Genomic DNA, 24,381 nt, shown 5'->3' with positions numbered 1-24,381 from the left:
CCCAACTCTTGATAAATGCAGTCTCCACCCTCAGACATGATTTCTGCAAAGTGTTCTCTCAGTCCTACACTTTAGGAGGTGCCTTACTATTACCAAAGAATGAAAGAAGGAAAAGATGAATTGTAGCTTTTAGCTGTAGCACTTACCTGAATGTTTCTCTCAGTCTATTTTAAATATTTGCAAGCCTTTGCTTTTCTTTTGGACAACATAACCCACATGTCGTTTGTGATGAAAATACTTGTTTACAGCCTCCTTAATAGAAATAGTGTGACATGAGAGGCTCCTCCACAGGCTCCCCATAAATGCCTTTTTAGGTCAGGGGTCTTACTAAGCTCTTAAAATGTTTCTCCACATTAATGGCTTCAATTTGTAGGCACTATTTCCAAAACTCAGACTTTATATTTCTTCAAACAAAATTACCCCAGTGATTGCAGAGTTTAAGCTATATTCTCACTAATTTGGAGCAAAGGAGACAGCTTTCATTTTGTGACCTGAAACATCAGGCTGTGCTTGGTTCTCAGAAATGCTGGGTTTTCTCCTTGCCTAAAAACAAAGGCTGCTTTTAGATGAGTAGGCTCTTTAATATACCAGTATTTAGAATTATTTTTCTATTTTTGAGTCTTATTTAACATTCAGCTCGTGTGTGTGTATGCTGCTTTTTCCAATAAAAAGGTGATTAATTAAAAAAAAAATCTCATTTCTCCTACTAATTTTATAAACATAGCTGAGAGGTAGCAAAGAGTTCATGGAAATAACAATTATATGTATTTCTAATTCAGAACCTGAGAGACTTGCAGAATTCTAAGCAAAATTTATGACTGTGTTTGCTTCAGATTGATAGAAGCATATACATGGAATATTTTGGATCCAGAATTAAAAGAATTTTTTTTCTGAATTAGGAGATCTAAAACCTGATCTCCATTTAACTCTTCTGTAGGTATTTATGGACTTTTATTTTTTCCTTCTTCTTTCTTAGTATAGATAGCAACTTGATCACATGATGTAATTGCTATGATTACCTCTCTTTGATATTTTGAAATATCAGTGCGCTTCGTTCATCTCTTACTACAATCCCTACTCCTTCATGTTTGCAGCTGTAATTGCCAATTCACTACACACACTTCAGCGAAACCTGTGAACTTTAATTCTGCAGGTTTCATACCTTTCAGTGAAATAATTGCGTAGAAGTTATTTCTGACCTTTCCAAGTGTTTCTTATTTCAATTTTTTTAATGCTTCTGACCAGGACCTTCTTTATGACTTCAGAATTGTTCAAGTCCCTTTATTATTGAATTAACAACAACAAAAAAAATTTTGTATCTCTGCCCACTTTTCATCCTAATTTAGTTGTAACCATGCATCTCATCTTGCCTTAATAGAAACTGTCAACATGAAGGTTTTTGAAGTCTAATTTTAAAAAATCCATTTTCTCTAAAGCACAAGTATTACTGCATGAGCTAATTGTTTTTCCCATATACATATAAAAATAAATGAATACCCACAGTGATAGCAAAATCAAGTTATGTTTCAAATATGCATATGTTTCTGTAAATTAGCGGTTAATGATTCTGTTCCTGAAGAAATAAAAAGGAAAAAAAGGAAGCAAAAGGTACTTAGTAGCTCATAGGACTGAGATCTCATTGCTGGTAGATCAAAGGTTATGTAGTTTGAAAACAAAGAAAGTTATTTTGGTTTCCCCTCTACATTAACTTTTATTTCCGATAGAATATCTCTTCTCAGAAATAACATATTGAAGCAAGAGTAAAATTCAGGAGCTGAATGGCTTTCCTTAATCTTTTAGCAAACTTTACTTCCTTGTTTATTTTGCTAAGCTCATCTTTCCCTTCAAGTTTTAAGTGATTCTGTGTAGGTTTTTTGTTGCTGCCTTTCTTCCTTTACTTCTCTCACAGTCAAGGTACATGTGTGGTTTTTATCTCAGTTCTTTCTGTAATTCCTGTTTAGTCCTTTGAACCTTCACATGTGCCTTCTTACATTACCACTGATGTCTTAAATAGCAGAGAGTCCTGGCTCTGCCTCCCCGTTAGTCTATTCACTTCCTGCAATTTCCTCATATCTCTGATTATTTTTTTTCTTAATTGTTAATGTCTTATTAGATCATTGCATTTTCCAAATCCACCCTTTCTATAACCATGCTCAAATACCTCTGGTTGACTTTCCAAGCATTTCTGCATATTTTGTGACATGTATTGATTCTTTCACTTTTATTGCTGCAGAAAAGGTTTCATACCAGCTTATAAACGCTCCTGTGTGCTCTGAACAGCCTATCTTGCACTATGGTTGATTTAGGAAAATGTGAGGAGTTAGCAATTTCCTGACAGTATCTTTGCTCCCTTGTGCCAGGTACATGAATGCTTTAGATGCTGGAATCACAGAGTTCTCTGAAAAACTCAAGTTCAAGGATATTTTAAGAACTCCAGAGCTGCTTAAAAAAACTGTGAAAAATCCAAACCGGAAAAGCAATGGTAAGGAGGGGTTGAGGCTGCACTGTCCCTGCAAGTGAGCTGCTTTTCCAAGGAACTCAAACCCACCCCTTAGTTAGGTTATAGGGAAAGCCTTTCACCAGAAATAGTGGAAACAAAGATACACCATTTTACATGGATGTAAAGATAAAATGGCACAAAGTTCCTAGATTCCTCTCTTCATCCTCATAAAATATGGGGGGATATCCTGGTTCCAGAGAGCTTTTGGGGTAAATTATCCCATCTAGGCACAAGCTGTTTTTTGTGAGAGATTAAGAAATCCAGGGATCACAATTTCTCTAAGAAGGGCTTTAAATATTACAAGAATATAGATACTGCAAGCTCTCTACCATTCATGTGTTTGCAGCCCTGGTACATTAATGGACCTCATTTTGACATCAAGGGGCACTTCTGGAAATGATTCCTCTAAACTAGAAAAATGAATGAATAAATACCTCATCTTCTCCTAAGACTAAGCACCTGGCATCAGCATGCCAAGTGAGTGTGAGAGTAAGCAATCTAATGGAATCATTACTTGAAGGCCATTTAACCTAGAAATGTTCATATTGAGTAGCTGTTATGGCACCACAACTCCTAATGATTATTTGAGTGAGATAATGGTAGTGCTCTGCTGCAATCAGACAGAAAATGGTGCAGGTGTTGAAGCATCTTTTACCACTTCCCCTCAGATATCCTGGTTTTACTGCAGAGAGGCTGGAGCTCTGTGCCTGGGCCCCAGTACAGCACAGATAATGTGTCTTAACCCAGAGCTGCTCTACTGCCTGCTACTCAAACATGGGGGAGCAGGCAAACATGCTCTTCTTGTCTGCAAATCTCACCAGTCTGTCTCCATTTTTGCCCATTCTGTAGTGATCATCATGTGTGGCTCTCCAGAGGACATCAGCTCAGACCTAGGGACGGAGAAGGTGGATAATGACATCGTTATCATCCTGATAGATCTCTTCAAGTAAAGTATCACCTTTGCTTTTCTTCCTTTCTCTGCAATTTGCTGGTGGATATAGGTAATGGAAATAATCTGAGTGGAACTGATTTGTTGAAGAAATGCTCTTTCACAAAAATGTTTTCTATTCCCATCTTTCCTCATGTCTTGCCATTTAAATAGTGTGCATAGTATTTAATTCATGGCACATCCTCTACAAAATCCCTTTTGGCTCATTTAATGTTTTTCTGAGGCAGCAACAGAGCAGGCAGGTTTAATGTGTTCCTGTGGGCTCCTCAGTGCAGGAAACCATGAAAGAAGCACAGAGTCCAAAGTCAGAATGGCCATGAGATATGGTCTGTTTGAGATATGGTACCTTTTTCATACACTCTGCCCAGCCAGACAATTATGTAAATAGGACTTACAGTATATTTTTCTACACTCCATTTATTCAATTTTAAAATTATTTATGTGACATAACTGTCCTCCCAGTTTATAACTCTTGCACTTTATAACCTTCTCTTCAACATCTTTATAACCACAGAAACATAACTTCTCAGAGAAGTTTCTTAGCAAACCTAAGTTTTCTATTGTTTAATTTCCTCTTAACACTGCTAATTACAAAACTCTTTATAGAAGATGTCTGACATAAATTGGCTTTACCAATGGTATCCTCAAAAGCCTTGGCTGTATATGAGGACTGAGAGCTGATCTCTGGCCCTAAACCTAAGTGACACAGCAGAGATTACATCAGTACAACTAAGTGTAGATACCTAAACCAGGTGGGTTTTGGGTATAGTCCCGGTTGCCATAGCAAGTCACAGTCTGGGAGAAAGTTAATTGCCTGGGGCAGTGCTGGTGGGATGGATGGATGGATGGATGGATGGATGGATGGATGGATGGATGGATGGATGGATGGATGGATGGATGGATGATCAAGGCAAGGCAAATGTGTGTGCCCATGCCTTGATGTTACTTCACTGTTGGTGTAGCAAAAGGATTCCATGAACTTCTAGGGCCAGTGGGACTTCCCAGCTCTTGTGTCTAAAGCTGGCCATAGCAGGTCAGTTCTGAGAAACTCTGGGTTAATGATTTCAGAGATTAAACCTTTGGTTCCAAACTGGATCCTGCTCAGGTTTTAACAGGATCTTCTCTATCCTGTACGCTTTCAGGTTCACCATATCTATTTTTCAGAAGTGCCTCTAAGAGCTTTCACATTCCACAATTTTATCCAGGCACTAGGAATCCCCATTTGCCTTTCCTGAGGCAACTGACCTCAACTCCTGTTTCTTTGCAAATGCACAGTGGGAACTGTGTATGTGAGTGCTTTAACACTGGCATTGTAGATATAATTGTTGCATTACAATAGTTGAGGGTGATTAGGGGATTCTTTGGTGTGATATGCATCCTTCTGATATACCCAGCTGCCTCAGGCTTTTTTATATGCTGCCCTTAAACTTTCTACAGACCCCTTATTTTGCTGAGTATCTCAAATCACATTATTCTTCTTAAAAAAACCCCAAAATACAGACAGATGTATTAGATGAAAACTCAAGCTGTAGGAAGGAGAATAGGCAAAGTCCCATACTTCTCCAGGAGTGAAGTGCCTCTGAAAAAGTGATGGATTTAAATTTTCTTCAGCTCTGAGCTGTCTGGCAAGCAGGACACAAACACAGTCTTTAAGCCTCCCTCAAAAGAGGTGGGATGCTGGAGGATTATCCAGTCTAGTGGAGTTTAATGAGGTTTCCTTTTCAACTGGCTAGTTCAGTCCAAGCCTGGATGAAAAAAAAATTGAAAATTTTGAAATTCTTTAGGGTGAAACGTGCATTGTAAGAGTCAGAAGGTTCAGGGAAAGGCAGGGACAGGGCTCTGGTGTAAGAATCCAATCAAATGGCCATGGAGCAGAGTCTATGGTCTCCAAAAAGTCTTAATACAGTACTGATTGTACTGTACAGTCAGTACTGACTGAGAAAATAAAAGTATGATAAAACATGAATAATGAGAGAAAGCTCACACAATTATTTTTTCTATCAATCTAGCCATAACCACTGACAGATACTGCCAGCTGACACTAATATCTATTCCTGAATTCTTCTTTAACCTGTGAATCTGGTCGTGGCCAGTCTGTGAAGCACTTCCAGCTGGCTTGTCAGGGTGATGAAACCAAAGACAACTGAAAGCTACAACATCTTCTGCTTGTTTTAGCAGAGTTTTCAAGTTGACAGAGTTTCCTCTGACTTTCCTATCTCACTGAATTAAGCAAATGAATCAATAATCTGCTCTCTGCACCTCTGTGATTGTTTCATTTCCTCCTGTTAAATGCTTTTAGTGCAACTCCTGCTGTGCTCAATTCTAGCAGGAAATATCAAAATTAGCAGAACAAGCAAAAAGAGTGCAGAAGAGCTCAGAAAAAGGAACAGTAACACGAAGAAACTACGACTGCAGTATTGTGGATTCCAAGGAGAAACTGAGTTTTAATAAACGTAAACTCTGCTTGAAAAAAAAAAAAAGAGGAAATAAACAGGGCAGAAAACAAACAGTTACAATAATCGTAGTTCACAACAACCTTTGAGTGTCAGATTGGCAGATCTCCTTGATATTGCCTTTTAATATATTTAGGCACAAAAGCTAGCATCAGGGAATGAATGATAGAAAGAGTTGTGTGCATGATGAAATTTTATTTTTAGAACTACTGTTTTAACCTGTTAAATAACACTGCTGTTTGGAACAAGTGGGTGATTGTTATGGATACCACTGACCCTGTTGTTCAGTGCTCATGGGGTTCTTATGCTTTGCTTTGCAGTAACGTGTACTTCAAGAAGAACATCTCAGCTGATTACATGCGCAACGTGCTTGTCCTGACCCTGCCACCAGCTAATTACAGCTACAATACTGTAATTAGAGACTACATAGAGATGGAGGACAACATCCTGGTAAGAACGCTGTTTTATATCTGATTATTGCATTTGGTTCATTTCTGTTCATGTATGAGGAAGCGAAAACTAAAAATGCAGCTGTAATCATCCCCTGTCATGCTTCTAAGCTGATATCTCTTTATAATATTGCAGGATGGTATTTTGTCCTGATGTAATGATGTCAAAATATAGTATCCTAAGGCAAATCTGCAGGATCTCATAATCCTGCTTTGTGAAGTTCAACTCAAACTTTTAATTTCTTCTGCAAGTCTCCTATTCACGGGGCATGAGGGAGACTTACTGGCACATGCTTTTCCCACTCCATATCTGAGTGACTGACACTCTTACACGTAGCTGCAAGGCATCACTCAAAAAGATCTATATGTGTAATTGAGATGTGAGCATGGAAAGTTCAGAACTAATAATTGTTGGCTAATTTGTCTGTGCAGATATGTCTAAGAGATGACAGCCATTGCAGTTTCTTTCCAGTGGCTTTCCAGATAAGCTTCAAAATCAGGAACCTTTTTTGCCATAGGAAATAAGTTTGTTGTTTTTTTTTTTTTTTTAATTTCCAGAAAAGCAGAACCTATGAAAATGCTGCATTTGTTTAGTGAAACTGATACTCCTGCCATCTGCCCAGGAACCAGGTCCTTCATGTAGAGTTTCTTCCAGGATTTGTGGCTTTGAGCTCCAGCTCTCCAGCAGGCAGCCTGAACCTTCTGGCTGGATTTACAGGGCTTCTAGATCCCCCAGCCTGGGCTCAATGCTTTTTGGGTGCCAGCTCTATGGCAGGCTGCTGGAAATTCTGGCACAGCTCCTTGCCCCTGAGCTGTGACCACTGGGAAGCCCAAACTTGCTGGCACCACACTGAATTATCTGCTCAGAAACTCTAATCTAATGCCAGGGTCTTTGGGACACTCTGAGCAAAGCAGAACTGCCAAGAACCTACAGTGTAGGATTTCTTGAATCCTTTGCACCAGGATCAGCATGCCAGACCTTTACATTGGCCTCTTTTAAGTTTTCAGCACCTCCCTGTCTTCATATATCAAAAATATATTTTGTTTACCTTTCTTTTTCAAAATGAGAACACTCATGGGGCATTGGCCATCTACTCACTCAGTGTTCAGCAGATTCTGGTGTTCTGTGCTGGAGTTTCTGCCAAATGGAGCTAATCAAAGTTTTTATGGCAGAAACATGAACTCTCAAACAATCATTTTTTATTTTCTTTTGCTCTAGATGGAAGATGACTTTCTTGCTGGCTATTTTAATGCAGTGTTGCTGTTTGGATATAGTGTCAAGAAATTTGTCGTCTCACAGAGCCCAATGTCACCTTTCAATTTAATCCATGAATTCCGAAATACCACTTTTGAAGGTAAAAAAAGTACCATCCTTTGCAGGGTTCACTGAATTGATGAGGGGAAAGAAATTTGATTTTAAACACTCTTAGGAGAAGTCACTTCTACACTAAACAAGTCCAAGCCTTTCAATGACTTGACTTTTTTCTTTTTATATAATTCCCAGACTTTTTTCTTTTTATATAATTTTTACAAGGATGTTATTTTCAGTATTTGATGTTCAAAATGACTCTGAAGTCACTTGGCTGAGCTTTAATTAAGTAGTTTCAACCTTTTCCAGTTTACAAAGCCATGTAGGCCTGGATGCCTGCAGTGTGGGTGTAGGCCAGTTGACAGTGGGTTGGCTCTTAGTCAACTTTCTTGTTCCTCTCACAAGTTGTCTAGCACTGGTGGGCTTTTGTTTTGTAGGCCATGGGCTTAAAACCACAGAATTCAATAATAGGAAAAGACAGAGGCAAAACTTACACAAGGAAGTGAAAACATTATCTCTCTGGGAGTATAGTCCAGTTGTTGCTTTATATCAAAGATCTGTACCAAAGTGATGACTGAAAGTTTTGTGTATATGCCCCACCTACATTCAGCAAATATATGTGTAGAAGTTTCCCAGATTTTCCTAAGATAGGAAAGGTTGCAGGCTTATCTTTGCTATAACCATGGTATCCAATACCTAGCAAAATATAATTTACTAATTCCTCCTGGAGACAGCATCCCTTTCTGAGTGTCAGTAAACTCATCTCTTCTGTTTAAGTTTGAAAGTTAAGTTGCACAGACATTTTTACTCATCTAAAATACAGCACTGTAATGCTCATCATAATTTATAGGTTTAGTTAAAAAAAAAATTCTGAAAGTGATAGGTGTTGAATCACCTTCATTCTTTCTTGTGATGGAGTCTGGTACAGTAGGGATTTCATACAATAATTGTTTTGATATTAAGGAGGTGGATCATGAAAAAGTTAGCATCAGTTTTTGCGGTGAAAAGGAAGAAGGGAATTGCTGAACTAAAATAATGCTGATCGTGAACTTAGGAGAAATAAAACAAGTCATCATCAACAACAGCAAACGGACAATCTGAAACTGATCAAAAAATCCTCTTATAAAAAAGGGGGAAAATGAAGGTGACACTTTTCGGAGTGGTGCATACTGGCTAAGCTTGTGCTCATGTTGAGGCAACTGATTTCATGGAAGCAAAGTCAAGCTGTGCTGAGGGATTTGGGAAGTTCCACCTTAAAATCCTTGTAATGTGCTACACAGGCAATTTCTCAATGTGCACGTTTGCTGACATACAGAGAGAGGAGGCTAAAGGCAAAAAGAACATGGTTAAAACATTATTATTAGAGCTTTCAAAAGAATAAAGGGAGTGAAAGTATCCTTGTATTTCCTTTACTGCTGATATATTCAGACTGCAGGTGGAAACAGACTATTTTGCTTCTCACTTCCAAAATGGTCTCTTCAAGGGAGGTGACTCTGACATTCTTGGTATGCTGAATAAATCTGACAAATATATTTTGTTGTAGCTAGAGGGAGACTTTCCTCTTCAGTGCTGTCAGTTCAACACTTTTTATTGGATTTTGTAGAGAAAGTGTAGTGTGGTATTAAAAGAAAAGTTAAGAGCACCACACTGAGCTGATACATATCTAGCACATACATGAAGAAGAAAAGTATCCTAAGTATCAGAAATCCTTTTATTTATCCCATCCTTCCTGCCCCATATTTGTGTTTCTGAAAATGCAAGCCCTCTAACTAATTCCTTGTGTCTGCAGGTGTAGTGGGTCCTGTGACTCTAGATGAATTTGGAGACATTGATACCAATCTGACCGTGCTGTATACATCACAGGCTGCAAATTATGTACGTATGTGCAGGGTGCAACTGTTCAACCTTATATATGAAAGGAGAAACAGAATGCCCTGTACTATTGCATAAGAATGATGAAAATAACTGCAGCAGGAGTGGTGGAGTGCCAAGGCATTCTGTGAGTGCCAGAAGGGGGTCATGTGAGGTGTGCTGGAGACTGACAGGATTGATGTAATCTGGTGATTCAGTAAGTGAAGTGCAGCTGGTATTTTGTGGGATTGGTAAATTTATTTTCAGAGAGAGGGAAGGAATGAGAAAGAATATAGCAGCCAAACATATGGCTACACTGAGAAATGCACCACTTTAGCAGGAAAATTAGAGTTTGGGCAGTACATTTATTAAGGGTGGTCTGAAGCAAGGGACAAAAGAGAGAACACAGCTGCTGACTGCATTTCTTCCCTCCTCCCATCCGTAGTTCAAACCTCTTCTGTATTTCAACACTCAAAGCAATGACACATGCGAGGCGACTAACAGTCCGGATTTTATTTGGAAGAACCACAAGCTGCCCAGTGATACTCCAGGCACTGGTGAGACACCCATTAAGCCTACCACCTGCCTCTTTGATGAAAAGTCACACAGTCCTGAGATCCACCTGCTGTGTGATCCAGCATGCTACCTTCACACTGCCCCCAGCCAGTGATGCTAGGAGCTGGGTGCAGAACAGCACCTTTCCTTCTCCTGCCTCATCCCCTCCATGTTCTCTGCCTCCAGTCCAGTTCAAAACCTTTATTTCTGTTTTGGTGCTGATACTAAGTCTCTTGAAAACTCAGTACTGTGCCAGTGATTATGAGGAATACCATGGGGTATTTCAGAAGAAGTCACCCCCAAATTAAAAATCTTCACTAGAAGATGGTAGTGGTGTGAACTGCTTGAAAGGCTGTTCAGGAAAGGCTGCAGAATTAAGGTTATGATGAGTTATTATCTGACTCTGCATTTCTGTATCTGATGGAGCATGGTGGCTTCTGTTTGCCACTTTATCATTGTTGTAGGGAACTGGGGAAAGGACACAGCACTGTGCAGATTCAGGGGGCTCTGAGAAGAGCTGACTCTTTGAAGAAAGACCATGGGAAACTAGGTTATGGCTCTATTTACACCCAAACTTTAAATCCAAAATATCAGAAATCACCACTTTCATTCCTTTTGAGTTTTTGGTGACTCCTGGATAGAATAGATGAAGTCCCTTGTTATTCAGCATAGCAGAGTACAGCCTTGGCAGTCTGATCAGACTGAGATTGTTTCCCCCTTTAAGACTGCTGCCACATGGTGATTGGCAGTGGAAGGGCATATACTTCAGGGTATGATATGCAGAATAAAAATTATTGCAGTGGCAGTAATTGCAAGGGTTAGTGCACAGTGGTTTAGTGTTCACCTGAGTCATTCCATCAGTGAGAATCCAGAGATGCTGCTGTTAAAAGTCTCTTCTAAAGGTGTCCCATTAATTTGCTGTATTGCTTGCCTCCATTATGGAATAGGCAAAGCATAACTGGAGAGATAAACACCTTCTGCTAACTAAGAGTCCATTCACAGTAAGGTGGTAAAATTTAAACATTTTTATTCCTCAGTAAAGTAAATCAGATGCCCTCAAATGAGGCTTTATCCCTCATAAGAGAGGCAGGAGTAGTGGTTTATTGCCAGGGACCCATGGGAGTTACCAGGAGGAGGGAGGCAGCAGCTTTGATGAGACTCAAGTTAGTTCTGAGAAGAGCAGAGGGATTTCAGTGGAGATTTCATTTTTCATCTCTGGTCAAATCTCTGGTCTCCCTTGGTATGACCATGAGGAGTGCTGCCCGTGCAGAGACAGCAACACTGCACACATGAGCCACCAGGTCTCCCTGTACCAGCTCCATGAGCTTTGTGCTTTCTGGCTCCTGTCTTGATGTTGTTCCAGTCCCATTCTCATCCATCCCTTGGGCCCCATAACATGCTGTGTTGTTAATGGATCTGAAATATCCTCCAAATATTCCCTTCAGTATGTCCTTGTTTGAAGCTGCTGCACAAGGGGGGATAAAGAATTCCAAAAAGCCAATGTTTACAAATGTCAGTAGCTTAACATCTAGTGCTTAACTGAAGCCTCACACTGTGGCCAAGCCATACTAAACTAAAGTGAAACTGCCATCCAAAGGCACTTGATTATTTTGTTTTCACATTAAAAAAAAAAAAAAAAAAAAAAAAAAAAAACAAAACAAAACAAAACAAAACAAAAAAACCCCTTCCTTCATTGTGATTCTAAATAAATATATCCCCCCAAAAAGGAGAATGGTCAAAGTTTAAGTAATCACTGTGCCTTGCTAAAGCCAGTCAACACCTTCCGTCCTGGAATATCTTTTTTCCTCCAGGTAGGTGAGCAGCACAGACAACCAGAAAGCCCTGCTTCTTCCTAAGCTATAACTGAGAACAGCTGACCCAGTTCTGCTGCCTACCTTCCTTCTAGTATTCCGTGAAAAAAACGGGGCCTCATCCATATTTTCCCCTTATTCAGAAAGTTTTAACTCTCATTCTAAACATGGATAAGATCATTCTTCAGTAGATAAACGTTTTTGCTTCCAGAGGAGCAGTTAATATGTCTCATCCTGCCTGTTGTAAAACTAAGAGCCAGAAGGTGGCAACAGATCCTCAGGAAAGGGAAATTATGGTCCCGCAGCACTTCCATAGGAAATTGTAATCTGTTTCTTGAAGCTGCATGCCACAATTCACAAACCTGAAGTTTCAGACAATTTTCATGCAAAATGTCTTTGCCCATTCTCATTTATCTCTCATCTTATAGTGCTGACTTAACTTGTGGAGGAGAGCGATAGTGTTGATGGTTTTCATCAGAGAGCGTCAGACCAATACTAAATTACCGTGAGGCCCTTAGACATACTGAAAGAGGCCCATGTGAACATACTGAAAGAAGGTGGGGAGATGTGATACCCAGAACGAAAAAAATCAAAGCAGAAATCTGGGTCCAAAATCCAGAGAATTTCATAAACTGAATCCTATGTCAGATGTAGGCACAAAAATTGGTATGTTGAAAATCCCTCCTCAATTGTGGCTTGGTTCTGAAGGCAGCTAGTATGTGTAAATTTGATTTTTATTTATTTGCTAATTTTTACACTTGATATTTTTTTCTGTTTTTTCTGTTTTTGGACACATACAGAAGTATATTAGCCTCAGTAAGGCTGAATATTTCAGCTCTTTTACTGTCCTTAATCAACATGGCAATCTGCAAAACTGGATTGTCCTCAGCCTTTTTTGCCTGAGACACTTGCTCAGTAAAGTAGGTTCACTCTAGACATGTGACCACCAGCTGAAGCTCTGTGATAATGGCCTGTTATTCTTCAAAGGAAGTTGGGGGCTGCCAACTTTCCTTCCCAGTACCCCCGAGCTCCAAGAACAGACATGAGAGAGGCTTCAGTTTGCTCTTCCACAGTAAGACAATCAACATTAAACACTTAGTCAGTTCCCAGCCTTGTTCATCCTGTCTACCTGCTCAAGGTTAGAACCCTTGTGTGCTCTGTGGTTTTTGGGTCTAAGTCCTCAGATGCCTGAACAACATGATTTTCAAACTGTTTGGCTCCTGGCAGCTTCCAAGGATACTTTACTGGCTTTGTGCTGCCACCAGATTAATTTCCCTCTACAACATATTAATTTCCTGCTGAAGAGTACAGTCCACACAGTAGCACCATTGCCTGGGTGTCCCCACAGATTGCCCATGCCTCAGGTGGGGATGTAAGACTGCACTCCTCTGGGTCATGCTTCATCCCACATTGAAAGAGGCAAATGTCAATTCCAAGGCAGTGCTGGACTTTACCAAAGCCTCTCAAGCTGGATGTGACCAAAAAGTATCCTTGGTCAGCTACTGTGATTTGTACATACGTGTGAGGGTAATTTCTCAAATACAATATTGTTTTCCATGAAATTGTTTATCTTTCATTTTTTTCTTTTCTGCAGGCCCACACATCTTGACTATTGCTGTCTTTACACTCACGGGAATTGTGATTCTAGTTCTGATCATCTCTTTGCTGATTCTAAGGTACCAACGCCTTTGGCTTTCTGTTTGTTTGTCCTTGAAGAGTTTTCCCACTAGGACAATGCCTTTGATCTCTCCTTGAAGAGCCACTCATTAGCTTACCTTACAGACCTGTATGGTTGTCCCTAGTGTGAACTCTGGTATTTGCTAAGTAGAGCTTGCATCCATGGTGTTGTTATGACAGGTTAATAATTAAGGGTGAAGATGCAGCAAGGCTCAGTGTTCTTGCATCTGCTAAAAAGCTCTGATTCCTATACATATACAGAAATAGAAGTCTCAGACCAATCTTCAGAATTTTTCCACTTTATATCTTTGGCTTTCTTGGGATTCGCTTGCATTTCTTTAATGTACTGGTGACATAAAAGTTCGATCTAGAAGGTGGTATTTCTCTTGAGACACTGTAGGAGTCAAATACCATGAGGTTTTGGTGTTTTCATTGCATGGATCCATTCCTTCAACTCAGTCCAACATCCTGCATAAATTTTTTTCTAACAGCTTGGAATTTCATGCAGCATTTCAAGTCCAGCTTTATCATTATGGAAAAAGCAGAAATAGAAATCATTGATGCTTCCTTTTGATGGAAGAAATCCCAGTGCAGTTCCAAAGCATAGGATTTTCTTTAATCTTAAAAAAAAATCTTACCTGGGCCTCTGTTTTCAGTCTATATCTTTGTTATATATCAGAGAACTTCAGAAAAAACAAGAAAATCGGATCTTAAGAAAAGTTTATTAGAAACAGGTGCTACTCAGGCTCTCTTATTTTGAGTAGACCAATCTGCCTTGCTAACTAAAACAAGGGAAAAATCAAAGATAAAGATACACAACTCTTACACGTCCAATAGTACTCAAGATATGTAGGAGCTAATCAGTCACATCTAAGCACTAAAATATAAACACACAGTGAAGTTTGCAATGCCTATGAAAATTAATAAACAAATATATGGACTTGTAAAAAATTCTTCTATACTTCTCCATATTTGCAGATGCATAAAATCTAAAGATTCTGTTTAGATTATTAGATTGTTATTGTATACATATCATTGTGATATTCACAAGCATCAACTACAGAAGAGATTTCTGAGTATTTTTTAGAATAAAACTTGCACTTTCAGTATCAAAATAATAGTAAACTTCTCAAATATAGTTGCTACCAAAGATTGTCCCCTAACAAGCAAAGAAGAGAAATTCCTACGAAAATCAACAAAATGCCTCTATTTGTTCTTTATCTCCTATGTTTCTTGGACACTTGAACTATTCCACAGCTACCTGTGAAGTTCTGACTGAAAAGTAGAAAGTCCAAGTCATGAAAAACATGTAACTAAATATTGGACCTAGTAGATTTTAATTCAGTTTGATATGTTCTTAATCACCAGCTGATACCAGTTTGAACTGTAGTGCATCCTAATGACACGCAGACACACCTTACAAGGTGGAACAGAGAAAAACAGTTCTTACTGCAATTGTTGATCTTCCTTTTCTTATGCAAATATATGCTAAAAATGTAGTGAACAAGGGAATATTTGTGTTATTAGTCAGTAGTATGGGTTCTGCCATTTGGAGCATTTGCCAGCAGTTATCAGTGTGTTAGGATTCTCCTGCAAACTCTCCAGTCAATCCTGTGGAGTTTTTTAGCAGAGGAAGGACTTGCACAAATAAGGAGATAATTTGATGAGCACTAGCTGTCTTGTAGCTTTTCTCTAAGACAGTGCTTGCTCTGAATTTTTGCAGGGTAGACAGCAGTTTCTTTCTCCTGTTTCCAAGGACTCTTCCCTCATTTTTACAAAATGTGCAGAATACAAGGCACACCCACAAAAAGGCACCTCATCGCTTAGCACCTCCTCTCCTGGCACTGTATTCACAGCAGTTCTTACTATCCACTGTTGATAGCAGGACTTCCTTTGGCTTGCATTTGTTTGTGGGACCTCTCTTCCAAGTACATTTAATAACATGGAGGAGAAAACTATATAAAATCCAGATGGTTCTTTATGCTTTAAATTCTTCTGACCACCCCTGAGACTCTGGCAATTGCCTAGCAGTTGTTCTGCTAAATCTTTTCTGTTCTGCTACAGAATAAATGAGCATTTAGGCTTTCCCAAAGCTAGGAGAATTAAAGAGTATCCTCAAACTGGAAAACTGGATGAGAGCCACAGGGCTTGTGCTCAAGTCTCATCAACCTGTCACACCATCCTTGTGTGACACTAGAGGCTTCCCTGTCCTAATCTCCTGCTGTGGGTTTCGGTTTACTGGGAGGATATCCCAAAGGACATCTCTTGTTCTTCAGGAAGTACAGGAGAGATAATGAGCGCCGGTGGAAAAAATGGTCCCATATACCACCTGAGGAAATCTTGCCTCTAGAGACCAGTGAGACAAGTTACGTTAGTCTGAAGGTAAGAGAAGCACAGTGTCCAAAGCTGGATCTTGGATTCTGTCTCCTAAAGACAATCAATGCTGGGGTTTTGACATGTTCTGACTACAGCACCTTATGGCTCTGGTAGGACTAGGACCTGTTAATTATTTTTTTTTCCTTTGTTGTTGTTGTTGTTGTTGTTTTTGGTTTTGTTTTTTTGTTTAACCCACACTTGCTGTATTGAAGAAAGAGAGATTATTCCCCATCTATTGCTCCCTAATAGAGTACACCTGTTCCCATCAGTAAAGCTCATTTTATGATGGGGGAATGGGCTGGGTATTGACTTCCAGTCTCTGTTACAAATTATTTCCCCGTGCTTTGTTATGCCTCTGTAATAGCATGAAAACAGCAGGTGGAGGGCCTGGGAGTGGCATGGATATCCCACAATTTCTGCGGCATGTAGTGACCCTCCCTAGAGAGAGAGGCTTATGCTTCTCTGTGTAGCACACACAGACATTACTAATCTCTCTGGACCTGTCAAGTGAGGAGTAGGTGATAATTGCAAGTTAATTATTCTTCTTTGTTCTCAGATTGATGAAGATAAGAGACGTGACACCACCCAGAGACTGCGCCAGGGCAAGTATGACAAGAAGGTAACCTGACTGCAGTGTCCATGCTCCTTTCCTCACCTTTAGGAGGGCACTTTTTGGGAGGAGGTCATTCCGCCTCCCCTGACCTTGCAAAATGGTTAGTTCTTATGGAAGGAGTAAGCCATTTGTTCCCTATCAGCTGTTATGTATTTTGTTTACTGGCAGAAGGCTAAATATTAGACTCCATGAACCCCTAGCCCAGGAGTACAGAAGCATAAACACAGGGACCAGAAATCGGATACATTTTGGTACTGAAGAGGTGAATAGTTTAATGGAGGACAGGCCATTTACATGGCAATTCTTGTGCATTCAGTAGAGCTATCTTCCTGATTGAGGTATATTCTTGTTGAGTTAAAATCTGCACAATTGATATATTTAAATCCTTTGAAGAAAATATAGCTCCAGTACTTACTAGCTGATTAACTGAATCTCCAACAGTGAAGCAGTAGGCAGGTGTTTCTGAAGTATTTCTTTGTATGGACATTTCTTGGAAAATGTCCAGATTTCCCAAAGATGAATTGCTGTTGTACTAAACCTATTATTTTTCCTCACTGGTATTTTTCCTTCAGGTGGTGATCCTAAAGGATCTCAAAAACAGTGATGGTAATTTCTCAGAGAAGCAAAAAATAGAACTGAACAAGGTAACTGTTGCACGTAGGAACTGGACACAGCAGGGTGGGATGGAGTCTGTGAGTGAAGTCATTGCTTTCCACTGTCAACTCCAACAGCCATATCCTTGTGAATGTTTGTGAGGTGGACAGATAATGAGTTCCTCAAAGGATATTGCTTGATGAACTTTATCTTTGTTATGTGATCTCATCACCACTTCAGAGTCTGAACTGTGTGCCAGTCAAGCTGAGGATGAATGAAGTAATTCATGTGCTGTCATATGGCCTTACTTAATCAATTTTTATAGCTGATGCTGAAAGGCACTTCACTCTTTTGGCTCATATCATACTAATTCATCAGTAGTGGAATGTTGTAGTTAAATCTTATTATTGAATGCCAAGTGCAGCTCTTTAAATATAAGTTACTCTCTGCTGACTTCTGCATACAGACTCTTTCAACATGGGAGATTAATTTGGCTGCAGTACTGCATCTTTTTTTGAATGGTTTTCCTATTACACAACACTGCTATATTGTGAACTCAATAAACTCTAAAAATACCTCAAAGTAAACTACAGTTGTCTATTTAAATGGACAAACTCCATAATATCATGCAGCATCATTAAATTTTTATTACTTGCTCATTTACTGAATGATTCACATCATTCTGTCACTCATAATGGCTATTCTGGTCAGCTGGGAGGTTTGACAGAGAGGCAATAATAGATACTACAGTGGACTCTGGAATTAACTTGCAGTATCCAACAGCAGCCACTCCTATCTCCCTAATCCAGAAGATTCTGGAATGACAAATGTCTTCAAGTACTTCACTCAGGGCCTTAGTACACTCTGGTTTAAGGGAAACTCATACATCTTATCAGAGCCTGAGATAAAATGCCATGTCACACAAATATCCATGTCCTTTGTTTCTGTACTAAAAATGACTGCTTTTAAAAACAGATTAAATGTCTCTGCTCCAGCTCCTACAGATTGATTATTACAACCTGACCAAGTTCTACGGCACTGTGAAGATAGACACCATGATCTTTGGGGTGATTGAATACTGCGAAAGAGGTTCTCTGCGGGTAAAGAATTTTAAGGGTCTCCTTCTACCCCCAAATTATCAAATTTCAAAGTAAGAAAAGAAATCCCCATCTCTGTGTCTTTGACCCTCATGCAGCAGCCATGGATTGAGCAAGAGGTGGCAGGTTTCTGATTCTGAGTTTCCCCTGCCTTGCTTGGTCCTCTCCATCCCTGCCCAAGTTGTGCTGTGTCACTTTGATGGTTCTCAGCAGCAAGAGGATGAGGTGAGGGGGAGTCAAGGAAAGGTACAGGCCCAGGCCACAGTAACAGCCAGTATTTGTATTGTGTCCCCTATTGGAAGCATATAGGATATAACTTGTTCTTAATTTTCCAGTCTGTAGCTGTTGTCTCTGCTGATGTGCTTGTGTACCACAGAGTGTGCAAGGACAGATAAAAGAATATATTTCATATAGTAAGGGAGAAAAATGGCATGATCTGCATTATAAGGGAAAACAACCCTAATTAACAAAGAAATAGTAAATTGATGCTGGCAAAAGTATGGAAAGATTTATGGTTTATTACTACCAATATTATTTCAGTGCTAATCATGAAGTGATAATCATCAGCTCTTCTGAGGGCATATATTGTCTGCTTCTGTGATCATACAAAGACTGTCATCAGTAGCAGTGGTTTCTGGAACAAACTCACAGCAAGGCAGCAAAACAATTGTTCTCTAAGCTACTTTCTGGTAAACTGGCATACTCATGGAAGTTTACCGTTATCAATGGATGTCATTGTGGCTGAAAGAACTGCAAATGACTGGCAGGCAAAGATAAAGCAACAGTTTACTTTGAACTTGTAAGGCTAGGAGTAAATTGGTAGGAAATGGACTGTGAACGCAAAACATGGAAAATCCTCTCCCTTCCTCTTGCACAACTTGACCACTTGTTTCTCAGCTATTTTGTGTTATTATTGTTTTGAAAACCAAATTCACAATCTATTTTTAATTGCAGAAACCCGTCTTTTCTGTAGTCCCCACTTTTCTAGCTCTGTGTAAACTTAATATATATTTAATATTCCCTATTTTTTGAGTCAACTTCTGTTCTAGTTCATGTACTCTTTATAAAATCAAAGTTGCTAGTTGAAAGGCATGCAATTTGTATACCCATATCTCATCTTCTGCTTTTTCCCTGAAAAACTTTTCTTCTCTTGGCAGGATGTTTTAAATGATAAAATATCCTACCCTGATGGCACGTTCATGGACTGGGAATTTAAAATCTCCGTCATGTACGATATTGCCAAGGTAAGTGGACTGCTGACAGTGCAATGTAAATCAACCTGTCCTGTCTTGCAAAACTGATCCTCTGAGGAGCACAGCTCTTAAGGTCATCTTCTTTCCTAGAGCTGTATGTCCTTCCAGTCTGTTCTCCTCTGGGAACAGGTAGCCAAGGCAGGAGAAGCCAGTAGCTTTCAGACTGAAGGAGGGAATAGGGGCCAGAACTGGCTTGAGGCTATTTATAAATAAACAAATGAAGTATACCCCAAAGAAATGTGGCCCAAAGATCAGAGGGTTACAATCTGCTGACCAGTGGCTCCGATAAGTAGGGCTTATGCAGTCACTAGCTCTGCAAAACACACTGCTTTGTGGCCTCAGGTAAAGCTTACAGAGCAAAACTGTATTTTTTCAAATCATAGAATTATTCTAATATATATCCAGAGATAGGATCAACTTTTTCTAAACAAACTGCTTATGTACCATCCTGATTTTCTCCCTAGAGTGAGACACTCTCATTTCTCACTACAGCTATCCATTTCAAGCAGTTTGAGGGGAAAAAAATAATCTTGTACAGAAACCAAGGCTGATTTTCAGTAGTTTTCAAAATATCTTTGCTTTTTAGGTCCTTGTGGTAGGAAAAATCAATATGCACAGTAAAGGAAATTCTGTTCTTCATTAGAGACTTGTAACTGTTTAGCTAGTAGGTAAGGACCCTTTGTAATTCACTGGTATAGTAATAATTCATTATACCTCCACAGATAATGTAGAGGTATATTTTGGCTAGTGCTCAGCTGCTCTCCTCTTCCTATTGATGGTTTGCAATTGGAGGATCCTCCTGTTTCCCTACATGCACCAGTTCAGATTTGGTCTTCACGATGAATGATTCCACTGTGTCTGTTCTAAAGAGATATTGAAAATCTTGTGCTTTATTAAAGCCCCCTTAATCCAAATTGTCACAGTTTGTTGGCCTTGTTAATGACTTTCAAGTTCAGTTAACGTTCAGTTAGAGTTTCATTTTAAATATCAACAGAGGAGTTTCCCTTCCTCCTCAAAATCCAGGGTATTTTTTAACCCTTTGCACCTTCAGTTCACCTTCAGATGTTTCCTTAGAAAATAATGATTAGTACTGTCTCCATTTATGACGAAAGAGAAATCCCATTCCCTCTGAAGGAAGTGACAAAATGCCCAATGACTGCATTCATACTGAGACTGCACAGCCAGTCATTTGCTGCACCATTGGTAAAGGGGCCATGGCACCTGGGGATGAACTGGCACATAGCATCTGTTATGTGGAATGGCTCCTGAGCATTATTAGCTGTGTTAGTAGAGATTGTTCACAAACTCTTCATGAAAACTTGTATGTACCTAGGAATATCAGGAAAATTACTGTTGTTTGGATGATCTGACAACCTCTCCTATTCCTTGATACTATGGTGAAGCTTCTGGGACCTACACATTTCCATGTAATTCCAGTATTTCTTTTTCCAAACCATATCTTCTAAACCTCCAAGCACCCTGTCCATATTTACTTGAATGGCTTCTCTTTTTAAAGAAGTAATTTCATGGCTTCTCAACTCCAGTTCCTCTCATCTCAGTATCTATCCTTTCAAGCCCAGCTGCAGCTCTCCAGGCTATAAAAATACTTATGACCAGGTGTAGCAGTTCCTTTGCCTTTTTTTTGAGATGCTTCTCCCTTTCCACACCACCACTTTCATACACTCTGCTTTTACCATGGCCCAAACAGTCTTTGTACTATGCTCGCATGAGAAGCCGCTGCATCTATTTCTGAACAAAGGTTGGGTCACCTGTATTCCCCGGAGCAAACAGCCAAGTGATGACTATTCTTGGAACAGTCTCTAGTTCAACAGAGAAGGTGGGGTGGCCAAAGAGGAAGCCCTAAATCTTCTCTGTTTACTTCCCACCCCACCCTCCGCTTTTTCTTTCTTTTTTGCTATTGTAGCTGCCTCTTGAATTGATGGGACCACCTTGTAACAACATGGATTTGGCCATGTGAGCAAAGATTTCTGATGAAAGGTCGCTGAGAGGGAATTGCAGTAATCAAGCCTTGTAGTTATTAGTGCATACACTGTTGTTGCAATACTATTTATTAAATAAGTGACTGCTGTAGGATATTGTGCAAGGGGTTGTAATATTCTTGCATTGTGCCAGGAAAAGGTTTGTCAGTCAGAACTAAAGCTTCAGAGCTCCAGAGCAAAGATTACAAGAATGCTCAAATATTTGGAACTGTTGTACTGAAAGTCATTATAAATTTTTAAAATCACGTTGTAGGTTTTTAGTAAGTTCTGTGTTTTCAGGTAGGTGCATAGGATAGTGGGGAGGAAAGAGGAAAGTTTTATCAGGTACATTTACAAGACCTTTGCCTCCAGAAATTGTTAACAAGAAAGCCTTAGGGTAAGGAAATCTAAATTACCTTTGCCTGTCATTTGATGCTAATACTAATTGGGAATTCTGCTGCAATAATGGGAATATTTTGTGGCTAATGAAAGCAGGAGCTGGAAGAAGGTGTTGCTAGAGGAAATAGGGCCTAAAGCAGGCAAAACATCCTTGGTAGTGTCATCAGGGCTACATGCTAAAAGCTGCTTAATCAAGAAACATGTTCCTTGGGTATAGTGTGCACACAATCTCTGTAAATTTGGCATGGTCTAGATAGGTCCAGGATAACCAGTCCAACAACATTCTCCAGAGATTGCATCTTTTGCAGGCTGTTTGTGTCTCAGACATATATCTGCTCTGCCCAAAACTCAGCTGATATCTCTGTGATCTCTTGTAGCATTTGCTGATCCATTCCAAATTATTGGTAACCCAGTATTTGAAAAGAAGACCCAACATGTCATACAGTGTATCATGACCACACGAGCCGTGGTAACCCTGATGAGATTCTATCTACCAGTTATAGAAAAGGATGAGCTGTACATGTAGGAACCTAAGTGGAAGTTCATTCAAAGAAACTAAACAGATATGACATACATGTTCTAGTGTCCACAGGATAGAGATTGCACTTCATATACTGAGCACGAAGAAAAGAGGACTATAGGAAGAAGAACAACCAGCAGTAGGTTATAAGTAGGTGTGAGTTTAAGTAGTTCAGAAGAGTGAGATGAAACAGAATAAATAATAGCAAGAGGGTACAAATTAGCATAACTACTCCCTTCTTCAGTTGACAGCCACTTAATAATGCTCTTTTCCTGCTGTGCCTCAGTGCTAGCCCCTTCTCATGTATTGCACTGTATTTGAGTGTCTTAGACTAGATCAGATAATTTACAGGCAATGAGTAAAAAGGGGCAAAATACACACCTCTGTATGCCTCTGTGTGTTCTGAGTCAGGAGTCTGAATCCCAGGAAATAAAGATGAAACTGCATTGGCCAGGCCTCATGCTCGCTTCAAGTTTAGCTCATTGACAGCTGGCATGTATGCCGTGTACAGAGAAAACCATAAACAGTCAGGTCAGCAGAGACCTTTATGTCTGTCTAGTCTGATCCTCTGTCTGATCTAAGCCCTGTTGCATCATCTGACACTCTCTGCATTGACTGCTCTGGAGCCCTCTGCTTTGCAGTTAGAGGATCAGCTGCAATGTTTCAAAAAAATATTTCTGGTGTATGGTGATCTTCAAAGACGATACAGACATAAAGAGCAATTCCTCTCACACTTTTTGTGTCTGTTGGATGAAAGTGTAATTGGAAGCACTTCTTTGTGTGACATTCCAAGAAATCTATATTAAATTTACCAAAAACATTTATTGCAAGTGAAATGAAAACTTTTGTGGGAAGAAATACATTTCCTTAATTACTTAAGGAAATATTGTTCTAATATTGACAAAACCAAGATGCTATGTCAGATTGTTGTTAACTAAGAGTAAGAATGGCCTCCCATGACATGACCCACTCCTTCATTTTTTAATATTGACTGTTACTAAGACGTTGGAAAGTCTTCTTTGTAAAATAATATAAAAGGGAATTGTGATTTATGCATATCCATTGCAGATGAAGTCCATCTAATTACTTGCACAGATATTCACTTTCTTGTTGAGTCCAGTAACATCTGAGTGTCTCATATGTCATTGTGCTTTCTTTCTCTTTTATTCCCAACCGCAGGGGATGTCTTACCTGCACTCAAGCAAAGCTGAAGTCCATGGTCGACTCAAATCTACAAACTGTGTAGTAGACAATCGCATGGTAGTGAAGATCACTGATTTTGGCTGTAATTCAATTCTGCCTCCAAGGAAAGGTAAAAAAATGCCCAACTGGACTCTCCTTCATGGTTTCCAACCCAATGGAATTTTCTTATCTTCATAGACCAGTAGGGTCTAATTACGTCTTGTACACAGTACAAAACAATGCCACTTTGATTCATATTATAGCAGCAATTATATAATTTTAACTTCAATAGCACAATGGAAGAATTACTAGCAGGCAGTGTGAGAATGAAGGAAAGATGAATATTCAGCTTTTAGTTTAGAAACAGAGATTTCCCTGTGACTGAGATGTAAGAAACATTTTCAGTATCCAAGTCCTTCATGCAAACAGGTCTTTTCAGCAGTAGTACTACTGAAAAGAAAAAAATGAGTTAATTTACCATAAATCTTGTAATTGATTAGATACATGTGTTACCATCGTGCTCTGTGATACCATTTAAACAGTAACAGACATGACTCTGATAATCCTTGAAAAAATCCATATTGATAGGCAATGACAACTCTGTTTCTTATCCTTTAGTTAGGAATCTCATAATACATGTTCAACCAGATTGAAATAATATCAATAGCTTTTCTCTATATTTTCTATTCACCTCACATTCATAGACTATTTCTGTAAAATAGAACACTCCTTTCTACTCATCTTTTCGTTCTTACTTGATCTGGAGTGAAAAGATGAGCCCATATGAATCTATAGGGTAGAGCTTGGGATATAA

The 24,381-nt window shown here is 39.4% G+C and overlaps 1 protein-coding gene across 1 annotated transcript in view; it reads left to right on the top strand.

Moving 5' to 3' along the window:
- GUCY2C (guanylate cyclase 2C) overlaps positions 1-24,381 on the top strand; it is a 44,180-nt gene that overhangs the window by 4,566 nt on the left and 15,233 nt on the right. The window contains exons 5-17 of the mRNA XM_053943463.1: positions 2,361-2,482; positions 3,350-3,446; positions 6,223-6,352; positions 7,571-7,706; positions 9,450-9,535; positions 9,957-10,068; positions 13,472-13,553; positions 15,831-15,936; positions 16,487-16,549; positions 17,116-17,187; positions 18,133-18,237; positions 19,392-19,478; positions 23,565-23,697. Of these exons, the coding sequence (XP_053799438.1) occupies positions 2,361-2,482; positions 3,350-3,446; positions 6,223-6,352; positions 7,571-7,706; positions 9,450-9,535; positions 9,957-10,068; positions 13,472-13,553; positions 15,831-15,936; positions 16,487-16,549; positions 17,116-17,187; positions 18,133-18,237; positions 19,392-19,478; positions 23,565-23,697 (1,331 nt within the window). The remainder of the gene's footprint in view (positions 1-2,360; positions 2,483-3,349; positions 3,447-6,222; positions 6,353-7,570; positions 7,707-9,449; positions 9,536-9,956; positions 10,069-13,471; positions 13,554-15,830; positions 15,937-16,486; positions 16,550-17,115; positions 17,188-18,132; positions 18,238-19,391; positions 19,479-23,564; positions 23,698-24,381) is intronic.

Source organism: Vidua chalybeata, chromosome 5 (assembly GCF_026979565.1).
Source record: "Vidua chalybeata isolate OUT-0048 chromosome 5, bVidCha1 merged haplotype, whole genome shotgun sequence".
Lineage (NCBI taxonomy): Eukaryota > Metazoa > Chordata > Aves > Passeriformes > Viduidae > Vidua > Vidua chalybeata.
This window is presented reverse-complemented; position numbering and strand designations above follow the sequence as displayed.